General features: G+C 59.7%; 1 protein-coding gene across 2 annotated transcripts in view; it reads left to right on the forward strand.

Annotated features, from left to right (window-relative positions):
* The first annotated feature begins 1,545 nt into the window (after positions 1-1,545).
* Positions 1,546-17,872, forward strand: part of PARVG (parvin gamma) — a 23,197-nt gene continuing 6,870 nt past the window's right edge. Inside the window, exons 1-11 of one of the 2 annotated variants that reach the window (XM_047867991.1) lie at positions 1,546-1,605; positions 3,410-3,504; positions 5,991-6,055; positions 7,800-7,902; positions 8,580-8,720; positions 9,630-9,745; positions 10,958-11,013; positions 12,314-12,336; positions 15,406-15,464; positions 15,667-15,735; positions 17,776-17,872. The exon at positions 17,776-17,872 is cut by the window's right edge and continues 5 nt beyond it. In XM_047867991.1, the coding sequence (XP_047723947.1) occupies positions 3,426-3,504; positions 5,991-6,055; positions 7,800-7,902; positions 8,580-8,720; positions 9,630-9,745; positions 10,958-11,013; positions 12,314-12,336; positions 15,406-15,464; positions 15,667-15,735; positions 17,776-17,872 (808 nt within the window). In that variant the 5' untranslated portion in view covers positions 1,546-1,605; positions 3,410-3,425. Of the gene's footprint in view, positions 1,749-3,409; positions 3,505-5,990; positions 6,056-7,799; positions 7,903-8,579; positions 8,721-9,629; positions 9,746-10,957; positions 11,014-12,313; positions 12,337-15,405; positions 15,465-15,666; positions 15,736-17,775 lie in introns of both variants that reach the window. The other variant, XM_047867990.1, reaches the window with a different exon arrangement.

Raw genomic sequence — 17,872 nt, forward strand, 5'->3', positions numbered from 1 at the left:
TGCTGGGGGCTGGAACGCACAAGCTCCAGGAGCTTCCAATCGGACCAGGCCTGCTGGACAGCGGCGCTGTCTCAGGGGGTGGTGTCCTTACGCTGCAGGGCGAGGGACCCGGGTGACCCTCGACGGTGGCCAAAGGCTCGTGCTCCACGCTGGCCCTGCTGTGAGCCTTCCCTGCAGAAGTCACGGGGTGATTCTGGCGCCTTGAAAAGAATCCCCGATTGCCGCCCCAAAGAACCCAGGCTTCGGAGAATTGCCTGGTCCAAACCCGCTTTATTCCCATGTGACTGCTGGCTGGTTAGTTCTCCCTCGCTTTCCACGGTGGGAACGTCCCTCCAGTTTCCCTCCCTAAAGAGCCACCTTCCTTAGTCCAGGTTCGGTTGCCTGTAACTGGGGCCGCTGTAGTTGCTCGAGGCAGAAAGGAATCGAACGCAGGAAATGAGGTGACCCCAGAGCCACGGGAAAGCTGGCGCGGCAGGCTGGGGACAGACCCCCACGGAGGACGCTTCGAACCGCACCGTGGTGCCGGCTGTCCCTGCCGTGACCAGGAGGCTGCTGAGTGGCTGCTGCCCCGCGGTTTCAATTTCGAGCCGGATACTTTCCGTCCGCCTCTCCAGATGCCTCTCCAGCGTTTTCCGCGCTGGCCTCGCGGACTGCGTTCGTGTGCTGCCTTGCCTCTGGCTTCTGTTTGGACTTGGCCGGTGGGAGGCCCCGGCAGGAGGGAGCGTGGGGGAGAGTGAGCGAGGTCGGGGGGTTTGTACTCCAGGGCCGCCCCTCTGCAGGGCCACCGGGGTCAGAGGGCCCCTCTACCACACCCCTGGCTGGCGGATCTCTCTCTCTGGGCTCTGGTGTCCACTCTGGCCTCTGCCCCGTCGGGCCCTGGGGTCGTGATAACTCGCTCATGTCGCTAGTCTTGGGCTGTGGCACTGTCTCTTCTGTGTTCCCTTAACCCGGCCCCGGTAGGTGCTTTGTCCAACACGCTTCAGTTTCTCTGCGTGGATGGGCCATCTCTGCCGGGACGTGGCGGTGCACCTGGCCCGGGAAGCAGGGGACGCAGGGCCACGCCGTGCCCGCCACACCTGCCCCAGCAAAGCGTGCAGCTGCCCGTCCCCACCATGCTGCAAACTGCCTCTGCCTCTTAGGCTGGTACCTCTGTGAGCAGCAACAATAGTACCTGCCTCGGAGGCTGGTTCCAGTAAACTTAAAGACCTTAAGGGGCGCCTGGGTGGCTCAGTCCACTGAGCGTCGGACTTCAGCTCAGGTCGTGATCTCACGGCTCATGAGTTCGCCAGCTCCCCGTGGCGGGGAGGTGGGGGTCCCTGGCCTCAGTGGCTGGCTTGGCTGGTGCTGCCACTTGGAGATGGGGAGACCACAAGGGACTGCTGGGGTTGCGAGGCGGGGAGGGGAGAGGGAGAGAGGGAAGAAACGGCAGCGTTGCGTCTCCTGCGAGGCATCTGAGGGCCCGGAGGTGTGGCTGGGTGGTTGGCGCTCGGGGGGCAGAGCTTTCCGTCGGGGCCGTGGAGGCACCAGGCCCTGAGGCCCAGCGAGGAGGAAGCTCCCTGCAGACGCAGCCCAGCAGGCCCTGCGGAAGCCGCAGGCCCGGAGGAAGTGAGCGGAGCGACGTGGGGGGTGGGGGGTGGGGGGACCCTGCCCTCCCCCGGCCCCTCCAGCCCCCAGGGTAGGAACTTACTTTTCTCTGGAAGCCGGTGATCACGATTTGAGCTCCGCGGCCTTCATTTCATGGCAGCCAGGTGAGTCTCAGCTCCCGGGAGCCCTGGGCTGGGGGCTCTCTGCCCGTCTGTAATGTTCAGGAGCGAGAGGGCACAGAGGGAGGGCTCCGGGGGTGGGGGCTTGTGGCGGCCGACCCCAGAAAATACACCCTTAGCTGAGGGAGGGACTCGGGCCAAGCAAAGCCCTGAGCCCCTGTGCACCCACGCGTCGAGAGGCACATTTCCTCCCTCCCGGGACCGGACAGACAGAAGGGCACGATCCCACCTCCCCGGTAGCCAGGTGGACAGTCTCCCTTTCTCCGCGCCATCTCCCCCGAGCGTCATCCGGCGTGGGGGGGGGGGGGGGCGGAAGAAAGGCCACCCCGTTTCAGATGAAGAAACTGAGGCCCAGGGCGGGGAGGGGCTGCCGGGCGAGGGGAGATACCCTGAACAGAGCTGGGGCAGACAGCCCCCGTGTCCGCTCCACTGCCTTCGGTGAGCTCTGAGTCCGGCCCTGTCTTGTAAAGACCTTCAGGACCAGGAAGGGACGGGATTCGCCCAAAGTCACGTAGGGTGAGGAAGAGCAAGCCTGGAACCCGGGCCTCCTCCTAACCCCCAGGCAGGGCTCTTTCCTCCTCTCCGGCCACGTCCCCCGAGCCGAATCCTGTCCAGAAGGAGGCTTGGGAATTCAGGGGGCAGGACCGGTCCCACAGCTGTGGTCTCCCCCATCCTCTGTTCGGGATGGGGCCTCAGAGGTTCCCCGCGGGCCGGCTGCTAGGGCGATGGGGTGGCCCCTGCCAGTGTCCCCATCTTGCCACAGCTCTGGGTCCCGCTGCTGTAGCCAGGTTTCCCCGGTGGGGGGGGGGGAGGGGGAGGGCTGGAGCTGCCCCCCATTCTGCGGCCCCCCTGTCTGTTTGGGGCCCGAAACGCTGGGGAAACGCGGGGGGCCGAAGAGGAGGGCAAAGCTGCCGGCTGAGCAGGAGAGGAAGTGAGCCCTGGGGCAACAGGAAGGAGGCCCGGCTGGCTTCTCCAGGGGCCCCGTCCCGCGTGGGGTGAGCCCGGCCCCTGCCCAGAAGGAGCACACGAAGGGGGCCCTCGCGTGCCGGCCCCTCCCATGCCGACGTGCGCAGTGAGGCCCCCAAAGCGCAGAGAGGCTGAGCCCGCCGAGCCCCACCCTGGACAGCCTCGTTCCGCGTCGGGCCAGGCGGGGCCAGGCCGCCCCCCGAGAGCCAGGCCCCCGTGGAGTGGCAGCCGAGCCTGGGGGATGCCGCCATGCCAGCGTGGTCCCCGCGTCGGAAGGCTGGTGGTGCCACTCCGTGCCCACCTGTCTCGGGCTCAGGGACCTGGAAGGGACAGATCCGGTGCCCCCCTCGCCCTGCCCCCGCGGGAACTCAGGCACCGTAGATGTCACCCGTCAGTGGATTCGCCTCAGCCAGCCCTGCCATACGCCCACCCCGGGCATCCCTCTGGAGCTTAACTCCAGGGTTTCCCGGATCTTGACAAGCCCTCTGCCGCGGGCCTCCCTCCACCCCTGCGTCCCGCCAGAATGGGCCCCACGGCCTACTTCTCATCAGGGAGACCCGTGTCCTTGCCTAGGCAGCCCCCGCCCGCTCCCGGTGCCTCATGGTCGGGAAGGAACGACGGCCCAGAGCCAGCGTGGGGCTCCTCGGATGGTGATGCCCCCTGTCCCCTGCATCCCCCAGGGCCGGCAAGGCAGAAATGGAGCCGGAGTCCTTGTACAACCTGCTGCAGCTCCCGAAGGCGGTGGGCCGGCCGGCGGAGGAGGAGCTCCCACAAGGTGCCGGGCCCAAGTGGGGCTGGGGGGTCCGGGCAGGGCGGAGGGGCGGGTCTGCGGGCAGGTCGGGGCCCTGCCTTGCTTCCCAGGTTGTTAACTGAACACCCAGTTTGTGCGGCCCCTGCCTATGCCTTCTGCTTTATCCTTGACAACTCCCACCCCCGCTTCTGGAAGCTTTGGCAGGTACCCCCATACCGCTCATAACCACACATCTCGCGTTTGAGGATGACACTGGTAACGCGATATTAACTGCTCCTACGTGCTGTGCACGTCCTACAAGCTGCACCTCGTTTATTGCTCTGAGGGTAGGCGTTCCTGCCTCCCTTGTGTGCGCGAGGAAACTGAGGCCCAGTGAATAATGTAGCAGTGGCAGGTGACTCCGTTGACGCGGAGGAGCTGGGGTTGGGGACCCAAGGAGGGGAACCCCAGCATTCAGGTTCCCCTCCCGCCATGCCCTACTGGCAGATATCTGCAGACATCCGACTTGGCGGGGGATGGGGGTTATCGATCTGCTTCCTTCACTCGTGTGGGTCCCTTTAAATAGTGGGTGGGCACAAGGGCGCCTGGGTGACTCAGACTTCGGCTCGGGTCACGATGTCCGTGAGTTCAAGCCCCGTGTTGGGCTCTGTGCTGATAGCTCAGAGCCTAGAGCCTGCTTTGGATTCCGTGTCCCCCTCTCTCTGCCCACCCCCCTCAAATATAAATAAACATGAAAAAAAATTTTTTTTCATGTTTATTTATATTTGAGAGAGACAGAGACAGAATGCGAGTGGGTTGGGGCAGAGAGAGAGGGAGGCACGGAATCCGAAGCAGCTCCAGGCTCTGAGCTGTCAGCACAGAGCCCGATGCAGGGCTCAAACTCACGAACCGCGAGATCATGACCTGAGCCGAAGTCAGAGGCTCAACCGACTGAGCCACCCAGGCGCCCCCCAAAATTTTTTTAAAAAGTGGGTGGGCATGGGACGGGGCAATTCAATGGGTGTGGGTCCCCCTTTTAGCAAGCCCGTTTTCTGAGCTCGGGGAATTTGTGGCCACTGCCCCTGAAACCTCCCTTCCCAAGGAGATGTTTGGAAAGGACAACGCAGGTACCCAAAGCTGTCAATCCCCCTGTTACAGAAAAGAGGCGAATCAGGAAGCAAGCCAAATGTCCCGCTCAGCAAGGGCGTTAAGTGAACTCACTAGAATTTATGGAACCTTTAAGACATAAATATGATGACGGAGGAAAAGTGTGACATAGTTGAAACCTAAGAGCAGAACGCAACTTGAGCTAGACCCTGTGAACACAGCCTGAATTTTAAGATGGGCCATGTGGCCGAGAGACCCCGGAGCAGCGAGCGAGACCCGGGGGGCCGGGCAGGCATTGCCCAGAGTCGAGAAGCTGACTTCCTTAACTGCCTGGTGCTCTGTGTTTATAGATGGTTTAACGCTGGAAAGCATCGCGAGCAAAATTGCTGTTAGCGGTGGAGCTTGGTTATTTGAAAAAATATTTATTTTTTGTTTTGCAGTGGATTTAGAAATACTCAAAGTACTGGCAGGCGCAGCTGGAACATGGGATGATTCAGAGCGGCAGGAAACCTGCTCCAGGAAGGAGCTGGCGGGGGGTGGGGGTGGGGTATCGCCGGAGGCTTTCACCCACCCACTCACTCCCCACACATGGGTCCAGAGACTGCCCGGGCCCAGCGTGTTACATACCCCCGCCTCTTGTCAGGAGATACGGGGCCGGGGAGAACTTGAAGGTTTTCAGATCATCTAGGAAAAGTCTCCAGCCGCGTCGTGGGAAGACAGAGGCATTGCATTTTGTGAACCTGGGCAAGGCAGTGCCCCCCGTGCTGACTCAGTTTCCCCCATGTTCATCGAGGCTAGATCCTCTCGGCCCTGCCATTTGTGGGTGCTGCGAGTCTGAGGCATCGGGAAGCTGCTGACCAGAGGGTCAGCCAGGGTGGTCTCGGCATCCTGCCCGTGCCAGGGAGCCAGACAGACTGGGGTGAAATCCGCCGTGGCCCCCTGGTACCCGGCCCCTGGGCTCGTGCGAGCCCCTCTGCTTAAGTACGTGGGTAGAATTGCCAAATAAAACACAGGACACCCAGTTAACATTTGAATTTGAGGCAGGAAACAGTTTTCCAGGTGAACTGTGTCCCCAAAATATATTGTTGTGCCTGAGGATGAGCTGGTGCTCATGAGGGGAACCCAGAGGGAAGGGCATTTGGGGTGTGGCTGGAACAGCACGGGCAAAGAAACAGGTGTGGAGGACGAAGCGTGTCTGGGAGGACCAAGTCTCTTTAGATGTTTGATGCTCAGGGTGTGTGTGTGTGTGTGTATCTGTGTGTGCGTGTGCGTGTGCACGCGTGTGTATCAGTGACCGTGTCTGTGGATCTGTGTGGGCGCGCGTGTGATGCAGCAGGACCCAATTCCCCGGGTGTCGAGGTGCCAGGCTGCCCAGCCCCCCCGCAGGGACCCCACACGCGTGTCATGCTCGCCTCTGCTTCCAGGAGAAAAGAAGAAGTACCTGCCACCCACCTCGCGGGGGGACCCCAAATTTGGAGAGCTGCAGAAGGTACAGCTCCTTCCGCGGTCTCCCCCCCCCCCACTGCTTTCTCTGGGGGCAGTCTTTCCGTCCCCTTGGGGCTGGGTCTGTCCCGCTCCTCCCCTCTCTGACCTCCGCCTGGCGGGTGGTGACCCTGCAGGTCCCCGGGAGACCTGTTGAATGGCTACGTGAGGGAACATTTATTGGGCACCGACTGCGTGCCTTTACGTAGATGATCCCCACAAGCCTCACGACGGTTGAGAGGGATCGGCCGTCCTGAATCCCATGAAGTGAGTAGGAGGCTCAGAGGGGTGACCTGGCCTGTGGGGGACACAAGGCCGGCCAGCAGAGTTTGACCCAGGCCCCAAAACTTGTGCACTTGCCCCTGCTCGGCTGCCCACGGCAGTGGAGAGCTGGCAAAAGGGGCAGAACGGGGGGTGAGTCGCCCGGGCCCCCCGCGTCTCTCCTTGGCTGGGAGGCTGCCGCTGCACCTGCTGGACCAGCTCGGTATAGGCAGGTTCAGGCCTCCGTTTTCGTCTGCCTTATTGCTCCAGTCTCCACGTGGCCTTTCTGGTGCCTCCTCCAGGGAGGCCTCCTGGCCTGCACCACCTTCCATCCCCCCAGGCTGTGGCCGTTTTCCCGTTCCTTCCTCTCTCCCTCCCGTTCCCTGGCTCCCTCCATCCCGCCTTCCCCACCGTCAGGCACTGGGACCCGAGTAGAACCAGCGAGGCCCTTCCTGGAAACCTGACGGGGTGCCGACACGTCCTAGTTGGGGCTCCTCCTGGAGCTTACCCTGAGAAGGATTTGGGTGCAGGTAGTGAGCCAGGAGAAAGGAAAGCAAGTGGGCGGGCCCCTCCGGGAGCAGGTGCAGAGACGGAGTAGCTGGGTCCCAAGTCCGGAGTAGCCGGCGCTGCTCCCTTAAAGGCACGGGGCTCTGCTTCCTGTGCTCCCGGCCTGTTGAACCCAGGCGGGGACGGACGCCCTGGCAAAGGTGCAGAGGGGAGCAGGGGTGTGCGCCTCAGTCGTTGAGTCTGGGGGATCAGGTGGGACCCCAGCAGCCCCTGTGTGGGTGTCCTGGGGCTGGTGCCACCGAGTACCATGAGCCAGGTGGCTTAAAGCAAGGGGAGTTGAAGGTCTCCCAGCCCATAGGCCGGAAGTCCTCAATCGAGGTGTGGGCAGCGTGGGTCCCTCCCGGAGGTTCCGAGAGGGAACGCATCCCAGCCTCTTGCCCGGCGTCAGGCGGCTCCGGTGACCCTTGGCGCCCCTTGGCGCCTAGACTCGCCACTCGGGTCTCTGCCTCCCTTGTCACGGGACCTCCTCTGTGTTTCCAAAGTCACGTCCCTCCTCTCCTTCTGGGCTCTCCCCAGAAGTGCCTACTTAGATCCAGATTTCTTCCAACAGCCTCTTCAGGGCAATTCAGGCCTTTCCTGTCGAAGGCCTTCAAAACTCTTCCCATTATCCGGTTCCACGGCCACCTCCCCACTCTCGGGTACTTGTTATGGTGGCCTTCTGGGACCAGCACCTTGCACAGGACAAACAGCACCCCCCCCCCCCCCCCAGGGCTCAGGTTCCTGCTGAAGAGAAGCAGAGGGTCTTTGGGAAGTCAGACTGAGAGGGCAGGGAGGGCTTCCCAGAGGAGGTGACGTTTGACCTGGCCTTGAAGGTTGGTATAGGAGCTGGCGGGTGGGAGGAGGGCCTTGCGGGTCAGAGCTGAGCCAGGTGGGGGACCCGGTGAGGAGTGGTCCCGGGTCAGCCATCCCCTTGGGGTCTTCAGGTGCTGATGGAGTGGATCAATGCCAAGCTCCTCCCAGAGCACATCGTGGTCCGCAGCCTGGAGGAGGACATATTCGATGGGCTCATCTTGCACCACCTTTTCCGTAAGCGGCTGCTCCCAGGGTACATGGGCCTGCGCCCCAGCACCTCTGCCCCCCCCAGCCTGGCCCCTTCAGGCCCCAGGGGTGGACTCCTCGACAGCCGCCCCCTCCCCGTCACCATTGTGATGTCGGGTTTGGTCTGCGCACCTCCCTTCTGCCCACAAAGCTGTGAGGTCCCAGAGGGCAGGGGTGCCCCTGATTCTGGTCCTCGGCTGACCTGGGGCCTGGCTCAACAGCACCCTTTGGTAGTTGGACAGAACGATCCTGCCAGCCCCTTCCGGAACACCTGCCAAGGAGCAGGTGTGGTTAATCCTCAGAAAAACCCTATCCTCTTATTATCCCCATTTTATGGATGAGGAAAATGAGGCTCAGAGAGGCCTCGTCACTTGTCCAGCGTCTTGCAGTGGGGAAGGCGGGGGAGTCAGGGTCTGAGCTTAGGAGTCTAGGCCACCCCGCCTTGCGAAAAGGAAGTGTACGTAGCTGAGCAGAAGGCTAAGGTCAAGGTGAGGTGGGCCAGTGGAGGGCGTCTCGGAGGGCCGGGGCTCGCTCGGGTCACAGGGCTTTTGGCGGTGGAGGGGAGCCTGGGGGGGCACGGTCCTCACCCCTCCCTCCCTCTCCTGCCTTTCTCGGCCTCTCCCCCCGACTCCCTCCTGGGCCCTCTCCCACTCTCCTGCCCTCAGAGATGCTGACCGGGCTCCGGCTGGACGTGGAGGAGATGGCTCTCACGGTCCCCAACCAGAGGCGCAAGCTGGAGGCCGTCCTGGAGGCAGTCAACCGCAGCCTGCAGGCAGAAGACCAGCCGCTCAAGTGGAGCGTGGACGGTACGTGGGACCCCGGCTGGGGCGGGGTCCCCGGGAGGGCGGGGGAGCCTGGGTCCCTGTGCAGCACCGGCCTCTTGTTTCCTCTGCCTCTGGGGTGGGGGCACCCTGGGGGCTTCCGGGGAGCCTCCCGTGCAAAGTCGTGCACCCCGTTGAGGGCCAAGAGCCCTACACGCTTCTGCGTCCCGGAGGTGTCGCCGCAGCAAAGCCCGCGGCCGTGTAACGGCATAAACGCGGTCAATGAGGCCCCTACTGTTTGAGCTCCAAGCACCACGAGCTCCCACGTATCTCGTCAGATGGGTGCTACCGGTCTCGTTTCGTTAATTGATTTAAGCTCTACCCGCGGTGCCTGCTTTGGAGCGAATGGGAGCGAGCAAAGCCCCCACTCTGATCTCCGCCCCCTCCCCCATCTTCCAGATGAGAAAACTGAGGCTGAAGGGGTTGAGTGCCTTCTCCGAGATTGGGAGGTGGTGATGTAACAGTTTTCAAGCCCAGTTTTTGTTGGGTTGCGTGCCTTCACCGCTGCATTTAACGTCCCGCATTCAACAACTGATGGGCACAACGTTGGCCCTGAATTAAGCCACACTCATCTGAAGCCAACAGTTTCTTGCACTGGGGCCCCCAGTGTAGGGCCTCGAGCGGCTCAAAATTGTAAAGAGTGGCTGTCTCTGTGTCGAAAGCCCCGTCCACTTGGGGAATTGTGCCCGTGGGCTGTATTCGCAGAGCAGGGTGTTGAGAGCACAGGGTGGCTTTTTGGGTTCCGAATAAGTATCTCCAGCCCTCTGCCTTCCAGGAGGCTGGAGGCAGATCTCCTTGGTCTTCAGAGGGTTGTTGGGACAATACGGAGCCCTCCGTGTGGCCCCGGGTATCGGTGGCCCCTTCCGCTCTGACCTGTGCCCTCTCCCCTCCCAGCCATCTTCAACAAGGACCTGCTGGCCACCTTGCATCTCCTCGTGGCCCTGGCCAAGCGCTTCCAGCCTGACCTGCCCCTCCCGACCAATGTCCAGGTGGAGGTGATCACCATGGAGGTACGGGGCTGGGTGCTGGGGGGACCCCTGTGTACAGGCTGAGCATCTTGGGTCCATGTCACCGTACCCTGGATTAGGGGGTGCTGCGTGGGGAGGGGCTGAGCCAGGATGTTTTCTTAGGAGCCTCAAGATACATCACATCCCTCCAGGACTGCAGAGGGGCCTGGGCTGGAGCTGTGGGTGGAGATATTGAGAGTCCGTGGTGGCGGGGGGCCTAGGGTCACATGGTCACGTGGTCACATGGGCCATAAGTGGTCATCTATCTGTTCAGGGCCTTTCAGGAGCCTTCATAGTTTTGGCCCGGGCCACTGCGGTGTTGTCCCTCATTCACCAACGATGGCTGTGACCGTGCAAGGGAGCCTTCTCGTTTCTCCACCTGCAGGGTCCCCTTGCTCTAGCATATGCACGACTGGTGCTGAAGTTCATGTCCCCGGAGCCCATGGCTTCTCCCTCAGGCAGAGTCTGAGCATCCCAAATGGGGCCCCCACCTTCTCCTGCTCCCCATTGCTCCCTCCCCCAACTTCTGAGTGCCTGATGAGCCAGGGGGCTTCCCGTCTTGGAGCTTACGTTTCACTCAGATGAAATCATTCTTACTTCTCTCAAAACCGTTGATTAAAATTCTCCACTAAGCAGTGTCATGACTTTGTTTATACTTCTTATATAAATCAGAGGTGACTTCATTCCTTCATTCCTTCACTCATTCACTTATTCATTAATCCATCCACCCACCTACCCACCCACCCATCCATTTACCCATACATCCATCTGTCCCTTCACCATCCATCTATCCATCCACCCATCCACCCACTCATCCATCCATCCATCAACCCACCTACCCACCCACCAATCCATCCACCCATCCATCCACCCATCCATCCATCCATCCATCCAGTCATTATTCATTTGTCATTCAGATCAACACATGTTTATTGACTCCCTGTGAGCCAGGGACTGAGTGAGACTCTGGGGATATCTGGGGAACAAGACAGACATTGTCCCCATCCTCATGGGGCCCAAGGCTCATGAGCAAGAAAGACAGTTGAGCCAGGCCATGGTGATGAGCACCGTCCAGGAGCCGCCCCGAGGAGGGAAAGAGGTAGAGTGAGCTTGGTTTTGGGGCTGCGCTGGCCACTACAGTCTTTCAGTGGCTGCTGGCGTGGGTCCCCGAGTTTTCTGGGATTACTCAATTTCTTCCCTGTTTTTCTTTCTTAGAGCACCAAAAGTGGTCTGAAGTCGGAGAAGTCGATGGAACAGCTCACTGAATGCAGGTGAGGGAAGACTCAGGGCTTGCAGCACAGGCCGAGCTATATTATTTAGGGAATGGGTAGCAGGGCTTGAAGCTGGGGACAGAGCTGCCCGCCCTTTGTGGGAGGGACCCTCACATCTCGCCAGCTTCCTCTCAGCCCCCAGAGGGCCTCGCTGACCCCTCAGCCCTGCCGGGCGCCTTTCCATCTTGCTGGGCCTCGCAGGGCATGGCCCTGGCTGTTAGGCATGCCCCCCCCCCCCGCCCCCTGCCAGCTCGTTTGTCCTCTGCACAAAAGCAAGCAGAGTTGGGGACAGAAGGGGCTGTGGCTCCCAGTCATGAGGTCACACTATCGCCATTGTGGGCCAGGAGGAATCTAGACCTGGGGTCACAGGACCCCGATGCCATGTCGCTTCCCAGAGCCTGGTGGCCGAGGGCTGGAGCCAAGGGCACCAGACACCAGCATTTATAGAGCACCTAGTGTGTGCGGGGCGGGAGGCTCTGTCCTTGCGTGTCCACGACAGCCAGCTGCTTACCTTTCGTGCATCTGGACAAGCAGGTTGCTCGGCTAATGGGCTCTTCCCTCTGCCCTCCTGGAGGTAAAGCCTGGCTCTCTGTTTCAGGCTGCCCTCTCTACCCTGCACAGCCCAGTCCCCTGTTGAGGGCCTTGGTCGCAGGGCCCACCCGGCCCTCCTGGGACAGCTTGGCCCGCTTTGGGCCCAGAGCCTTGCTTCGAAGGGGTGTGGCTGGGGTGGAAAATTTGACACAAGGTCGAAGACAAACCATTCAGAACAAGAGAAACAGAGTGAAAGAAGCCAGACGCAGAAGAGAGCGTGATTTCATTACACGGGCTCCCAGAATAGGCTAAACCAGTTCACGGCGGGAGGAATCAGGGCAGGGGTGATCTTTGGTGGGGGGGGGGGGAGCGGGGGCGGGGGAGAGCACATGGGGGTGCCGGGAAGGGTCCATATCTTGTTGGGTGCTGATCACACAGGTGCGTGCATATGGAAAAACACACGTGCCTTAATTGTACAATTTGTGTGCTTTATGTATGACACCGCCCACCCGAACTAAAACAACCACAGAAATGACAAAATCCAGACATAACTAGGTGTGGAAGCCTCCAGGGTGGGGTGTGGGCCTCTTTCTGCCCGCGCCCTGTGCAAGGGCCCTGCCTGCTTACGAACTGCAGGGAAGAAGGGAGCTCGCCCGTGTCTCTGTCAACCTTGCTAGTGCTGAGTCTTGTCGTAGTAAGAAACTACAGGTCTGAGGATATTTTTTAACCACGTGTTTACCTTTCTCCCCCCCTGCAACTGTCCCTTTAGCACAGACAAGGACCCAGCTACCAGTGAGTACTTTTCCCACCGGGTGTGTGTTAAAACAGACGGGAGGATGAAGGGTCACTTGCTGGGTGTTCTCTGCTCTTGCCTCTGCGCCCCACTACTTGTATCTCGAGCCTTCCTCTGCTCCGTTTGCCCCTTCTTCTCTCCGTCAGTCCGTCCCAGGATCGGGCTGTTTCCTCTCACGATAGTGCTCGAACGGCAGGGAGAGGTTTACAGTTCCCGCCGGTGGTCATGGTGGAGTTGTTATGAACGTGTGGGCTCTGAAGCCACATGGCCCGGGTTCAGACACTAACGTGTCCTCTTGTTAGCCATGTGAACTTGGGCAAGTGACGTAACTTGTCTGTGTCTCAGCTTTCTCATCTGTAAAATGAGATTGATAACGGCGCCCACCTCTTGGACTGGGGAGGAGGGTTAAAAGATGACTTGTGAATGTGTTTAGCCCAGAGTGGGTGCCCCATAGTGACTGTGCAGTGGCGTGGCCACTTCTTTTGTGACAGACATCTTCCCCTATTGAGGGATTGGTCCATCCATGTCTTCTTTCATTCATTCACTCAGTTGGCCTAGTTGGCTGTTCATCCATCCATCCATCCACCTACCCACCCACCAATGTATCCTTCCATCCATCCATCCATCCACCAATCCATCTGTCCATCCACCCACCCAACCACCAATCCATCCATCCATCCATCCATCCACCAATCCATCTGTCCATCCACCCACCCAACCACCAATCCATCCATCCATCCATCCATCTATCCATCCACCTACCCACCCACCAATCCATCCATCCATCCATCCATCCATCCATCCATCTATCCATCCACCTACCCACCCACCAATCCATCCATCCATCCATCCATCCATCCATCCACCTACCCACCCACCAATCCATCCATCCATCCATCCATCCATCCATCCATCCATCCACCAATCCATCCATCCATCCATCCATCCATCCATCCATCTACCTACCCACCAATCTTTCCATCCATCCATCCATCCATTCACCAATCCATCTGTCCATCCACCCACCCAACCACCAAACCATCCATCCATCCATTCACCAATCCATCCATCTATCCACCAATCTATTTGGCCATCCATACACCAGTCCACATCATCCACCCACCCACCCACCCACCCACCAAATTACCCATCCGTCCACCCACCCACCAATCCATCTGTCCCCACACACGCCCACCAGTCCATCCATCATCCATCCATCCTAACATGATTTTCCTCCCTGAACCCTCCCCACTTAGAACACAGATCTGTATGGGCAGGGGGTTCCATGAGGGGTGCTTCACCTGCAAAGGAGGAAATAATGACCTTTGAGGGACTTCTGAGAACAGGCTGAGGGAAGATGAGTGGGAGAAGGAAGGGAAAGGGAGGTGCAGGGAGGCTGGCCAACGTGTGTGTGTGTGTGTGTGTGTGTGTGCAGGGCAGCATGAGGACATGGGGTGTTGCTCAGGGGGCAGCATGAGGGTGGGTCACATGGTGAGGGGAAAGGAGCCGGGCCTCCCCACCACCCCGTCTAGCACATTCGTGCTGTTCTGGCTCATGTCAACCGAGCACACTTTCGCCTCCCCACTTCCTGGCTCCTTCAGAGACCCGATTTCCCTGGCCACCCAGGCCAAGGGGTCCGAAGGGACTGGTGTCTCCACCATGATTCCTGGTGCACGATGCTATCTGGTGCTACCTTTTCCCTTTCACTAATGAGAGAACCGAGGCACAGAGAGGTGAAGTGACTTGCTCAGAGTTGCACAGCTGCTGAGCATCAGCATCTGAAGGTAAATCCTTCTAGCCAGCTTGGGCACTCGGTGCCCGAGGACCCATCTTCCCTGGGGAGATGTGTTGGCTGCACATATGAGGAGGGCTGCTTGTGGGAAAAGGGCATTTGGCTGAGGACTCGGGTGTCTGAGGCGGGACGAGGCCCGGGGCTGCCAAGATGCCCCCCTTTGTTCCTAAACCAGGCAGGCGTGACTCAGCTGCTGAGGGTGCTGGCCTTTGGCACGACACGGGGCTCCGTGCCCTCATTCTGCCAATCCAGGAATGCGGGGGAGGAGACGCGCGGGCCAAGTGTCTGTGTGGGGCTGGGCCCTGCTCGGTCACCTACGGCAGCTCCATGGGCTCCGTGGGCCTGCGGGTGGAGGGGGGGGATGGGGACGAAGGAGAGAAGCTTTCCAGGGGGAGGAGCGGTGGCTGAGCAGACGCACAGACATCCACGGCAGAAAGGATGACCTTTTTGGGGCGCCTGGGTGGCGCAGTCAGTTAAGTGTCCGACTTCAGCCAGGTCATGATCTCGCGGTCTGTGAGTTCGAGCCCCGCATCGGGCTCTGGGCTGATGGCTCGGAGCCTGGAGCCTGTTTCCGATTCTGTGTCTCCCTCTCTCTCTGTCCCTCCCCCGTTCATGCTCTGTCTCTCTCTGAACCAAAAATAAATAAACGTTGAAAAAAAAAATAAAAAAAAAAAAATAAAGAAAGGATGACCTTTTTTTGTTTTGTTTTATTTTTAAAGTTTTGTTTATTTATTTATTTAGAAAGAGAGAGAACATGAGTAGGGTAAGGGCAGAGAGAGAGGGAGAGAGAGAGAGAGAGAGAGAGAGAGAATCCCAAGCAGGCTCTGAGCTGTCAGCACAGAGCCCGATGCAGGGCTCGAACTCACGAACCGTGAGATCATGACCTGAGCCAAGACTCGGATGGGTAACCGATGGAGCCACCCGGGTGCCCCAAGATGAAGTTTATCGAGGTCCTACTGTGTGCCCAGCCACCGAGCCAAGTGCGTTATCTGGTACCAAATCTCATCTTTGCGAAGACGCCTTCTGGTAGGTATGATCAGCCATGATGTGCAGATGAGGAAACCAAGGGCCAGAGAGGGCAGGCGACTCCCCCTGGGCTACACGGCCAGGGGCGCAGGGACAAAGACGCGGGCCCATGTTTTAATTCGAGAACCGTTGCGATGACACTACATCTCTCTGCGGACTGGGTATTCTGAGAAACTTTTATGGAAATGCGTCCCTGTTTGGCGCAAGGATAATAGCATCGTAATGAGGCGTTTATTGGATCTGTCTGCAGAGGACGTCTTTGATGAATTATTTAAACTGGCTCCGGAGAAAGTGAACGCTGTAAAAGAGGTAAGAGAGATCAAAGCTCCCAGTCACCTTCCCCCCCCCACCGTCTGCCTCGTGTCCTGGGGGGTGCAGGGGAAGGGGCAAGGCCCTCGCTCCTCACCTGCTGTGCTTCGGGCGCCATGCGGGGGCCTTTCTGTCCCCCCTCCAAAGCGGGAGGCAGAAAACCTGAGCCCCGGGCCTGACGTCCGTGCTCTTCCTTGTGTAGGCCATTGTGAACTTTGTCAACCAGAAGCTGGATCGCCTGGGCCTGTCTGTGCAGAATCTGGACACCCAGGTAGGGTCTCAGGTGCAGGGTCCCCGGGTAGGGAGGGGTCACGGGGTGCAGGCGGGGAAGAGGGTCCTGCGGGGCATGGGGAGCCTCGATCCGCCCCCGTGGGGCCTGTGATGTGTCACCTCTTGGAGACCTGGCGCCTCTCCGATGGCGGACGTAGCTGGTAGGTAGGCAGCCTCACCCACCAGGGACACCGTGGGGATCTCGTGAGGCAGGGACCGTGGGTGCGTTTTACGCAGGGGCTCATCTATGCCGTGGGAGCTCTCCTGGTGTGATTGCGTCTGCTCACGGCTTTGAGCTAGCTGCCGGGCGTTGTCTTAGGTTCCGCCACAGCCCTGGATCTGTGGGCCCCCCGGCTGCTCGGCCCCCCCGGGGCTGACCTACACCTAGTCCCCGCGTGGGGCAGGAGCCGGGTCTTGCACGATCGGCATTGGCATTCCGCGGGGGGGCCACGGTTTTCCGTGAGGATGTTGTGCACCTGCGATACTCCCTCAGCACGGAGGGAGCAGGGAAGCCGACGGGCTGATCGCCGGCGCGGGGCCTTCTGGCGGTGATGAGCCCCCTGGACACCAGACACATCAACCTGCTGTGGCGGGGTCGGCGCTGGGCCACCCGGGTTCTGCTCACGCGCCACGGTGGCGGTGGGGGAGGGAGGCGGAAGTCAGGTCTGGTCCCTGGTGGACCGAATGACCTGTGGTGACTTCAGGCAGAGGTGCTGACTTCTCAGACACACTCTGACGTTAGCCAGAGACGGACGGGGTGTGATCTACTCCCGTGCCTGGTTTCTAAAGCCAGTAAAGCCCTCACTATGCGGCAGGCTCTGCGCAAAGTGCTTTATACCTACGAACTCATTGACTCCCCGTGACAGTCCCCGAGGTGGGAACAGATACTGCCCCGTTTTATACAGGAGGACGCTAAGACACAGAGATGTTAATTAACTCGCCCAAGGTCACACAGTGATAGAGCAGAAGACCTGGGATTCGAACCCAGGGTGCCGAGGCCACAGTGTGTCCTCATCACCACATCACATGGTGGCCACGTGAGAAGCCTGTGTGTCATGTGGCACGGTGACGTGGCAGGGCGGACATACGAGGCTCGGAAGCCAGGTGGACACGTGTGGCCCCTGGGCTTCAAGGCTCCTCCACATTGTCTGCACGGCCTTGGTTCAGACTTCTGTGGACCTCAGACCCCTCTTCTTTTAAAATGAGCGTAAGGATACGAGCCTCGTGGACCTGGGAGTAAATATACAAGACAAGCAGCCCCCAGAGTTGACTCCGCTCCCTGACACGCTGTGGACACACAGTAGACGACGAATTGGGGGTTTCGGTGTCGTTCATGTGGGTGCGAACAGGATGATCCTGTGGACTTCCACTTCACCTGTTTTATCTCTCTCTTCCTCGATGAAATCATGGCGCTTGGAAAATATTGGCTTGGGTGACGATGATGCGTAGAGACTGTCGGACAAAGGGGTAGTCGAAGCCTCTGGTATTTCGGAGATATCACGGGGGCACATCAGCAGGCAAGATTTCAGGCCAAACTCATAACGGCGAAACAGACCTCGTAGGAGGGAATTCTGTTAAGGACGTCGAGCTCGAGTGGTGGTTTTCCCTCCAACATCCAGTCTTGCGTCTGGTATCTTTGAAGAGATTGAGTAGGTTGATACGAGCATACGATATGCGGGTGGCGGGGCGACGCTTTGTCCCTGAGCGTACAGACAGCGCAGACGGAAATATTAATGTGGTGGCCAGCGACACGAGCCCGCCGTGCTGTGGAATGATGTTACGCTCGACTCCATTTTCTCCTGTGCCTCTGTCGCTCGCGGAGCGGGTTGTGGTTTCAAAGGCGACATCCGGCTATTTCCCAGCTAATGGAAAGACAGCTTATTTTATTGGGCATGTGCTTTGCACCAGGCAGTGGATAACTGCTTCCTCCCTGCCGCCGCCCATGTTTACAACACGCGGCAAGGTCGGGGGTGTCGTCCTTGAGTCGCAGAAAGGCAGCCTCCCGCAGCGCCACTCTGCCCCCCGTGATTCTCCTTTGCAGTTTGCAGACGGGGTCCTCTTACTCTTGCTGATTGGACAACTGGAAGGCTTCTTCCTGCACTTGAAGGAGTTCTACCTCACTCCCACCTCTCCTGCGG

Source organism: Prionailurus viverrinus, chromosome B4, assembly GCF_022837055.1.
Source record: "Prionailurus viverrinus isolate Anna chromosome B4, UM_Priviv_1.0, whole genome shotgun sequence".
Taxonomy (NCBI): Eukaryota; Metazoa; Chordata; class Mammalia; order Carnivora; family Felidae; genus Prionailurus; species Prionailurus viverrinus.